The following is a 9558-nucleotide window of genomic DNA, read 5'->3' as shown; positions in this document are numbered from 1 at the left end:
GCAGTCAAGACTTCTTCCCTGCCTCAGTTTCCCTACAACGCTCAAAGGTCATTAAAATGAAACAAAGCTCCATCCCCTCCCCAGAGGGAACAGGGTGACCCCAAACCCAGAGTGGAGCCCCTGCCTGGGGACAATCGGGCCTGCGATTTGAGGGGCAGGATGCGTTGGGTGTGGTAGAACCGGGCCAGTCTCTGTACTGTCAGGGACCACGGTGCCCCAACTCCGGCGCTGAGGCCTACGCGGTCGTGGCTGCGGTGGGGGACGATCGGCTCCTTCCCATCCAGACAGGGTCGAAGTCACGGCTCCCCAAGACTCCCCTGGAACACCGGGCCCATAGTGCCGCAAGGGAGGCCGGCCGGGACCACCACCCTCCCCTCCCCTCCCCCAGCCCGGTGCCGGGAACCCGCCTTGATGGCCTGCAGAGACCAAGAGGGGAAGATTAAAGGGGGCGCGGGGAGGAAAGCCCACCAGCGCGGCCAGGCCGCGGGTACACACCCTGCTCCGGGTGCCGCCCAGCCCCGGGCCAGGCAGTTTCGGGGTGCAGCCGGGCCCTCCCCCACGGCGCGCGACAGTCCCAGGGCGGGGCGCCCGGGTCAGCTCCCTGGCCTCCTCTGCGACCACTCCTGAAGTCCCCCCGGGGGCGCCCACCCATCCCGCCCGCGTGCCGGTCAGCACGGGGTCTCATTCTGGGGGTCTCCGGCGCCCGGGGGCAGCGCGGGCGGGGCGGTTGGGGGCGGTGCGGGCGGGGGGCGGGACCGGGCGCGGGGCCCCACGTGCCCCTCTCGGGCGGGCCAATGGGCGCCCGGCGTTCGGAAAGATCGCCATATATGGACATGTTCTGGGGCCGCGCGCGCCGCCGGCCCGCGCGCGCGCCCCGCTTCGCTTAAATACCGGCGGGGGAGCCCGCGGACGGTCTCACTCGCCGCAGCCGGCCAGCGTTCCGTGTCTTCCCGCGCCTCTTTGCTCGCTCTTCCGCACCCCGCGGCCCGTCTCCGTCGGTAAGCGACTAGGCCTAGGCGGCCTGCCCGGGTATCCGGGCCCCCGCACCCCCTTCGCAGTTCTTTTTTCTACTCCCGACCCCGGAGGCCCGACCACCCAGACCCCGGGAACAAAGGGTGGTCGGGTGGGGCGGGGTGGGGTAAGTGGGCTGCGCCCCAGCTGGTTCGAGGAGGGCGCAGCGGGTGTGCTGAGGGGGCAGGGCGAGCCCGGGCGGCAGTATTGAAAGCCCCCGGTCTCCTTTCCGCGGAACGACGGGGGAGGGGGCGTTACATAAAAGCCGGCCCCGGTTCCAGGCGGTTACTCTGCAACCAGGTCGGGGGGAGGTCGAGCGCCTCGCGGAGAGGGCCTTTGCCGGGGCCGTTCTCTGAGCGTCAGGGCGCGCCTGAGTGGGTCCCATCTTTGAATAGATCACCATGGAAGAAGAAATTGCCGCCCTCGTCATCGACAATGGTTCTGGCATGTGCAAAGCTGGCTTTGCTGGGGATGACGCCCCCCGGGCCGTGTTCCCGTCCATCGTTGGGCGTCCCCGACACCAGGGCGTCATGGTGGGCATGGGGCAGAAGGATAGCTACGTGGGCGACGAGGCCCAGAGCAAGCGTGGCATCCTGACCCTTAAGTACCCCATCGAGCACGGCATCGTCACCAACTGGGACGACATGGAGAAGATCTGGCACCACACCTTCTACAATGAGCTGCGTGTGGCCCCTGAGGAGCACCCCGTGCTGCTGACGGAGGCCCCTCTGAACCCCAAGGCCAACCGTGAGAAGATGACCCAGGTAAGCACAGTCGGGTGGTTTGAGACATTTCATGTATTTCACAAGTCATTTCATGTTTTGTTTTGTTTTCTGAAATTCAAGTATTTCTTTCAATATTTCCAGGGTTCTGTTCTTCTCCTGGCATTTCCTTCCTGAAGTCTCAAGGTTTCTTATTTGTGTTTCTGCTTGCTTCCTTTTCTTTTCTCCACACATCACATTTGTGGCATGCTGGCATGGTGTGAGAGCATGGGGTGACCCTGAGTCCCTTCCTTTGACTAATGGAGCCTTTTGTTTCCTGCAGATCATGTTTGAGACTTTCAACACTCCTGCCATGTATGTGGCCATCCAGGCAGTGCTGTCTCTGTACGCCTCTGGCCGCACCACTGGTATTGTCATGGACTCTGGGGACGGGGTCACCCACACGGTGCCCATCTACGAGGGGTACGCCCTCCCCCACGCCATCCTGCGTCTGGACCTGGCTGGCCGGGACCTGACAGACTACCTCATGAAGATCCTCACGGAACGTGGTTACAGCTTTACCACCACAGCTGAGCGGGAAATTGTGCGTGACATCAAGGAGAAGCTCTGCTACGTCGCCCTGGACTTCGAGCAGGAGATGGCTACTGCTGCATCCTCCTCCTCCTTGGAGAAGAGCTATGAGCTGCCTGATGGTCAGGTGATCACTATTGGCAACGAGCGGTTCCGGTGTCCCGAGGCGCTCTTCCAGCCCTCCTTCCTGGGTAGGTGTCCGGTGGGCAGCATGACTGACCTCACTTTGAGGCTGTCGAGGGTCAAGGTGCTTTTCACCTTGAACGTGCAATCTCTGAGGGTGAGCTTTGTCTCCTAGGTATGGAGTCCTGTGGCATCCACGAGACCACCTTCAACTCCATCATGAAGTGTGACGTGGACATCCGAAAGGACCTGTATGCCAACACGGTGCTGTCTGGTGGGACCACCATGTACCCTGGCATCGCCGACAGGATGCAGAAAGAGATCACTGCGCTGGCTCCGAGCACGATGAAGATCAAGGTGAGGCAGAGGCGACTGTGGCCTTGGGCCCAGGGGCCTTGCAGGTAAGATGGTGCCACCAACTAAAACCCCATTGTTGTCATTTCAGATCATTGCTCCTCCTGAGCGCAAGTACTCGGTGTGGATCGGAGGCTCTATCCTGGCCTCCCTGTCCACCTTCCAGCAGATGTGGATCAGCAAGCAGGAGTACGACGAGTCTGGCCCCTCCATTGTCCACCGCAAATGCTTCTAAACGGACTGCGAGCAGATGCGTAGCATTTGCTGCATGAGTTAATTCAGAAGTATAAATTTGCCCTGGCAAATGTATACACCTCATGCTAGCCTCATGAAACTGGAATAAGCCTTTGAAAAGAAATTTGTCCTTGAAGCTTGTATCTGATATCAGCACTGGATTGTAGAACTTGTTGCTGATTTTGACCTTGTATTCAAGTTAACTCTACCTTGGTATATGTTTAATACCCTGTGCATATCTTTGATTTTAACCCCTAGTTACATGCGGCTCTCTCACCTCTGTAGCTGAGGTGAGAATGTCTATGGAAGAGAAATCCAATGGCTTGATAAGAATCTGGGAGACTGCGAGTCTCTGTCTGTGCAGGGTATTAATGTGTCAGAGCTGCCTATTCCAGGATTTCTCTAGAGGCTGGCAAGAGTCCTGAAACAGTTGTCATTTCTGTCTTGGCCGGTCTTAAATGGGGTTGGGAGGGTCCAAGCCTTAGGACCTGCTTTCCTTTCTTACTGAAGATTTCCCACCAGAACACCGTGGGCTGTTAACTTGCCTTGAGTTGGAAACAGTTTGCATTCACACCTGTAAATTTATTCATCCTTTTAATTTATGTAAGGTTTTTGTACGCAATTCTCAATTCTTTTAAGAGATGACAACAGACTTTGATTTTCTACTGTCATGTGAGAACATTAGGCCCCAGCAACGCGTCATTGTGAGGAAATAAAAAGTGCTGCAGTAAACCGATCGGTGCCTTCTGTTTGATGAGTGGGAAGTGGTGGGTTGTGTGGGGTGTGACCACCTCAAGCTCAAATTGGGCAACAAAAACTGGCTTCTCCCAAACGAGAGGTGAACAGGGGTCCTAGTGAGCATCTAGAGTTTGGGGGGGACTATCCCCCAAGGGGGTTGGGAGGAGGGCATCTTGATGTCTTAGGTATGAAGTTGTGCTGCCATAGAAGCATGAAGGGCGTGGCTTTCTCAGCACACAGGTAGTGGTGGGGTGGTGGTGCACTCTGGTCAGTGAAGCAACCATGGGGTTGATTGGAGCATGATTGCTGAGCTGTGGAATCTTCAATCTGCTGATAAGGGTCAACTGGTGGGGTGAACTTGACTCAACAGGCTCTAGATTCCTTGACTTAATGCCCCAAAGCTTTCCCTAAGGGCAGGCAGAGTCTTCCGCGACTATTTCAGATTTTCAGGCTTGGTAGGTTGGGTCAAACCTAAACTCAGATTGAAGAGGCTTTAAGGGTTTGGAAGACCATGATTTACAGATCTAGAGATTTCATGCCTTGGCTGTTGGGAAGCAAGTTTCACCTGCGGGGGCTGGTAGTACTTTCTAGCTTAACCTAGTAGTTGGGGAGGGGCTTCCAGGTCCAGGGAAGGAGGGAGGGAGGCCTTGTTAGACTGGGTCAGGAGCAAGGGGCCCTAAGAACAAATGACTGAAGAAGATGGGGAGTCTCTTTGGGGAACAAAGTGGGGACCCTGCCAAACCCAGACCTCCAGTGCTTTGCTCCTGTCCGCTTGCTCACAGCAGCCCTGTTACCACTCGTGGAACAGTGATGGGTCAGAAATTACTTCTTTTGCCCTGGGCAGCATTCCACTGTCAGAACAAGAAAATCTGATTTGAAGCCTGATTGGATTCAGGGAACAGGATAGACCGGACTCAGGTGAGGGCAGAGGGGAGAGAACACCTTTAGGAACAGAGGAGAAAGGTGGCTGCTTTGGTGACCACAATCCTAGCTCCATAAACCCTTCCTTGCATTGGGCCCAGTGATCATGGCTCTCTACTCCGGGTCATTGTCCCCTCTGCAAACTGGAGAACAGTGCCTGCTCCACGTGGAGGCCAGCCACCATCCCCATACGTGGAAGGGGCACATGTCAGCCTTCTCTTCTGCTCTTGAGGGGTATAGCAAGATTTCTGCAGCACAGAAGACACTGGCCTTTCTTTGTGGCATTCTGGGGACAGTTACCGGATGTCAAACACAATCACTGTACCCACTGGAGAAAGGAGCATGGCAGGGAAGCCTGGCCTCTGGCGCTGTTGTCTGACCGAACCTGTTGGAGAGCTCAGCACGGTGCCATCTGTGAAGGGAGACTTCATGCCAGAGGGAGGCCCTCCTCCAGCCTCTGGAAAATCTCACCTTTGTCAGCTCTGCCTACAGAGTACAGCAAAATGCTACGCTTTGCATGGGAGAGGAAGCTGGAGGAAAAGATCGACTAGCCACTGACTTTTGACACAATTTGCTCAAACGAAAGCAAAGGTGGACAGCTCTGCTCACTTCTGTCTTTGTCTCTTTTTTTGGCTGCATGAGGTTTTAGTTGTGTCACATGGGCTTCTCTAGTTTGCGGTGCATGGTATTAGTTACCCCTTGGCATGTGGGATCTTAGTTCCCTGGCCAGGGATTGAACCGACGTCCCCGCACTGGGAGGCAGATTCTTAACCACTGGACTGCCAGGGAAGTCCCAGTTCTGCCCATTTCTACAGAAAAAAAAGGAGCTCTTCAAGGGAGGACATCATTAACAAAGCCAGCAGGCACTTAGGACGCAGCATCTTTGAAGTGGAAAACAGGATAAATCTGCAGACCACAGAGCTACAGGCCAATAGAGGGGATGTGGGTTTGATCCCTGGTCTGGGAACTAAGGTCCCACATGCCACGAAGCTACTGAACCTGGAAACCACAGCTGAGACCTGATGCAGCCAAATAAATATTTAAAAAGACATAAAGGCTAATTAAAAAAAAAATTATGTATATATATATCCACACCACGGAAGGACCACAGATGAGAGAAAAGCATTCAGATGGGCCACTTAGGGAAGGCAAGAAAACCTCAAAAACTGACGTCTTAATGCCAATTAGCTTAATGAATGGAAGTTTCTGGAAGGGCTGCCTCAGAGAAACACAGGTCCTGGGGAAATCTGTGAGCTGAACCTTTGAGAGGCTCTTCTTCCCCAGGACCCCTGGTGTCCTGATGCTGAGACAGGTGGAGGACACCGAGTGACTCAGGAGATTCGTGGGTGCCCAGCCGTCCTGCAGTGTGAGGAGCCCATCCACGTACCTGGTGGACGGTCAGTGATGACACCAACTCAAAATTAGCATACCCCAGCAAGAGGTGGATGTTGTGTTTGTTGGATGCAATCAAGTTCAAGGCCCTTTTATCATGAATGGTCAATATTTGAGTACAGAACAGAAAGTGTTTCAAGGAGGGAGTTGCAAGGATTCACACTGGAAAGACTAGTCTCTGATGACTTAGAGACTGTGGCTTCCCAGGACCCTTTTCTGGTTAGAGGCACCAAGCTTTAGCCCTGGAGAGCTCTCCATGGGGTGTTCCTCCCGAGAGGCATGTAAGCCACCCCGGCTGGGGCTGCCTGCTGCACACACAGCCCCCAGGGGCCACACAGCCCCTCACAGCTGTGCTGGTCTGCAGACTTCACCCTCATTGGCCAGTGGCCATTCATTTTTTTCATGATGGAAGTTCCCTTTCCTCTTTCAGCTTCTTGCTAAGGCCTTAGGGCGTGCCCTCCAGGGGGACCTGTCTTAGTGCAGGGTTCAGAGGCCGCCCCTCTCTGGGGGCTGTTCCACTTCCTACCCCATTGATAGTGAGTTTGACCCTGGACACATTTTTAGACAATGAAATACACAGAATCGCTGGTTATGCAGAATAATGAAGCCTCAGCTGTCTGATACAGCATCACTGTATATACGAGTGGCTACCCCTAGAGTTGTGCAGTGCACGACCTGTTCATCTGTACCATGATATCCCTGCACAGCCCTGCCCCACCCCTTATACACCCATCCTACCACTTCAGTGCCTATGTTATCTGTCTCCCTCACTGGTCTGTGAGGTGTTTTTGTTTTTTAAATGATGGTAAATATACACAGTATATAAAATTTATCCTTTTTTACAATAGCATTAAAAAGAATAAAATACTTAGGAATTGATTTCCCCAAGGAGATGAAAGATATATCCAATGAAAGCTACTAAACATTGCTTAAAGAAATGAAAGAAGACACAAATATATCCCATGTTCATGGATTGGAAGACAATATTGTTAAAATGTCAATATTACCCAAAGCAATCTACAGATTCAATCCAATTCCTACCAAATGTCCAATGATTTTTTTTTTTCAGAAATAGAAAAATCCATCCTAAAATCAACACAGAATCTCAAGTACCCTGCATAGCCAAAACAATCCTGAAAAAGCACAAAGCTGGAGGATGAACACTTCCTGGTTTCAAAACTTAACTACAAAGCGCAAGTAATCAAAACAGTGTGGTTGGTCCTGGCATAAAGACAGACATAAACTAATGGAAAGAGCCCAGAAATATATCCTCCCATATATGGCCAAATGATTTTTGACAGGGTTGCTAAGACCATTCAATAGAGATAATATATTCCTTTGAACAAATGGTGCTGTGAAAACAGAATCTTCACATGCAACAGAATGAAGTTGGACCCTTACCTCACACCATATACAAAGACTAACTCAAAATGGATTAAGGACCAACATGTAAAACCTAAAACTACACAACTCTTAGAAGAGAACAGGACACATATGTGAAACACATCACCAGCTCAGGTTCGATACAAGAGACAGGGTACTCAGGGCTGGTGCACTGGGATGACCCTGAAGGATGTGATGGGGAGCAAGGTGGGAGGGGGTTTCAAGATGGGGAATCCATGGCTGACTCATGTCCATGTATGGCAAAAACCACTCTACAATATTGTACAGTAATTAGCCTCCAATTAAAATAAATAATTACAAAAAAAGAACAGGACAAAAGCTTCATGACACTGGATTTGGTGTGCACACGTAATATATATAAAACCATCTGTATCTATATTAAGTTAAGCATGAGTTCCTACTGATGTCTCCAACTCTAATCGTTACCATTGGATCAGTCTGCTCTTCTGCCTTCATTTATCTGTAAACTCTCACTCTAACAATGAGAAACCTAGATCCCAGCATTCATCAGGTTGTGCTGTGCTGTGCCTGGTCCCTCAGTCGTGTCCAGCTCTGTGTGACCCCATGGACCGTAGCCCGCCAGGCTCCTCTGTCCAGGGGTTTCTCCAGACAAGAATACTGGAGTGGGTTGCCACGCCCTCCTCCAGGGGGTCTTCCCAACCCAGGGATCCAATCCAGGTCTCCCGAATTGCAGATGGATTCTTTACCAGCTGAGCTACCAGGGAAGCCCCAGCATCCCCCATACATTCATTTAACCATCAATTCCAGTGTATATGTACAGGCAGAAAGGAGATATTGCAGGTCCAGGCCACCAAATAAAGCGAATATTGCAATAAAGTCAGTCACATGAATTTTTTTCTTTCCTGGTGCATATAACAGTTGCAATGCAGGAGACCCGGGTTTGATTCCTGGGTTGGGAAGATCCCCTGGAGAAGGAAATGGCAGTCCACTCCAGTATTCTTGCTTGGAAAATCCCACGGACAGAGGAGTCTGGCAGGCTACAGTCCATGGGGTCAAAAGGGTGACTTAGTGACTAAACCACCACCATATAACAGTTATGTTTAGGACTTCCCTAGCAGTCCAGTAGTTAAGACTTGGCCTTCCGATGCAGGGGTACATGTTCAATCCCTTGTCAGAGAGCTAAGATCCCACATGCCTCATGGCCAAAAAACCAAAACATAAAACAGAAGCAGTATTGTAACAAATTCAATAAAGACTTGAACAATGGTCCACATCAAAAAAATCTTTAAAAACATGTTTACATTATACTGTAGTTATTAAGTGTGAGATATGTTGGTCACCTAGTCTTGTCCAACTCTGCCCACCAGACTCCTCTGTCCATGGAATTCTCCATGCAAGTATACTGGAGTGGGTAGTCATTCCCATCTCCAGGGGATCTTCCCAACCCAGAGATTGAACCCAGGTCTCCTGCACTGGAGGCAGATTCTTTACCATCTGAGCCACCAGGGAAGCCTCAAGTGTGCAATAGCACTGTCTAAAAAAAAGAAAAAAATGTATGTACCTTAATTAAAATACTTTGTTGCTAAAAAATGCTAACTATCATCTGAGCCTTTAGTGAGTTGTAGTAGATCACAAAATCACAGGTCACCGTAACACAAATGAAACATATGATCAAAGATCACAGGTCACTGTAACACGTATGATAATAACGAAAAACTTTGCAATATCGTTAGAATTACCAAAATGTGACACAGAGACGTGAAAGGAGCAAATGCTGTTGGGAAAGTGGAGCCGACAGACTTGCTCAAGGTAGAATTGCCACAAACCTTTGATTTCTAAAAAATGTGCAATAAACTGAAGCTCAAAAAAATAGGTCTTGCTGTACAGAGTTTCAGAATTAACCAGTACCAGCACGAAACGACTTTACCAACTACAGTATGGGGCTAAGTACTGTACTGTTCTTTTGTCTTTAGTCTTAGGGATCCTCCCATTCCCAAAGTTACTTAGGTCAGTAACCTTTCCTCCACCCGCTTTAGTGAGGCGGTTTCATTCATTTGTAGTAGTTACCTTCTTTTGCCACATTCTGCCTTCCTTCCTCGGGTCCCTTGATTTCCAAAATGTTTTTTGA

The 9558-nt window shown here is 51.0% G+C and overlaps 1 protein-coding gene across 1 annotated transcript; it reads left to right on the top strand.

Annotated features, from left to right (window-relative positions):
* The first annotated feature begins 888 nt into the window (after window positions 1-888).
* On the top strand, window positions 889-3750 carry ACTG1 (actin gamma 1). The gene is made up of 5 exons (XM_065909534.1): window positions 889-998; window positions 1407-1775; window positions 2056-2494; window positions 2602-2783; window positions 2872-3750. The coding sequence occupies exons 2-5, from the start codon at window positions 1413-1415 to the stop codon at window positions 3013-3015; spliced, it is 1128 nt and encodes a 375-aa protein (XP_065765606.1). The 5' UTR covers window positions 889-998; window positions 1407-1412; the 3' UTR covers window positions 3016-3750.
* The last annotated feature ends 5808 nt before the right edge of the window (window positions 3751-9558 follow it).

Source organism: Muntiacus reevesi, chromosome 18 (assembly GCF_963930625.1).
Source record: "Muntiacus reevesi chromosome 18, mMunRee1.1, whole genome shotgun sequence".
In the NCBI taxonomy this organism is placed as follows: Eukaryota; Metazoa; Chordata; class Mammalia; order Artiodactyla; family Cervidae; genus Muntiacus; species Muntiacus reevesi.
This window is presented reverse-complemented; position numbering and strand designations above follow the sequence as displayed.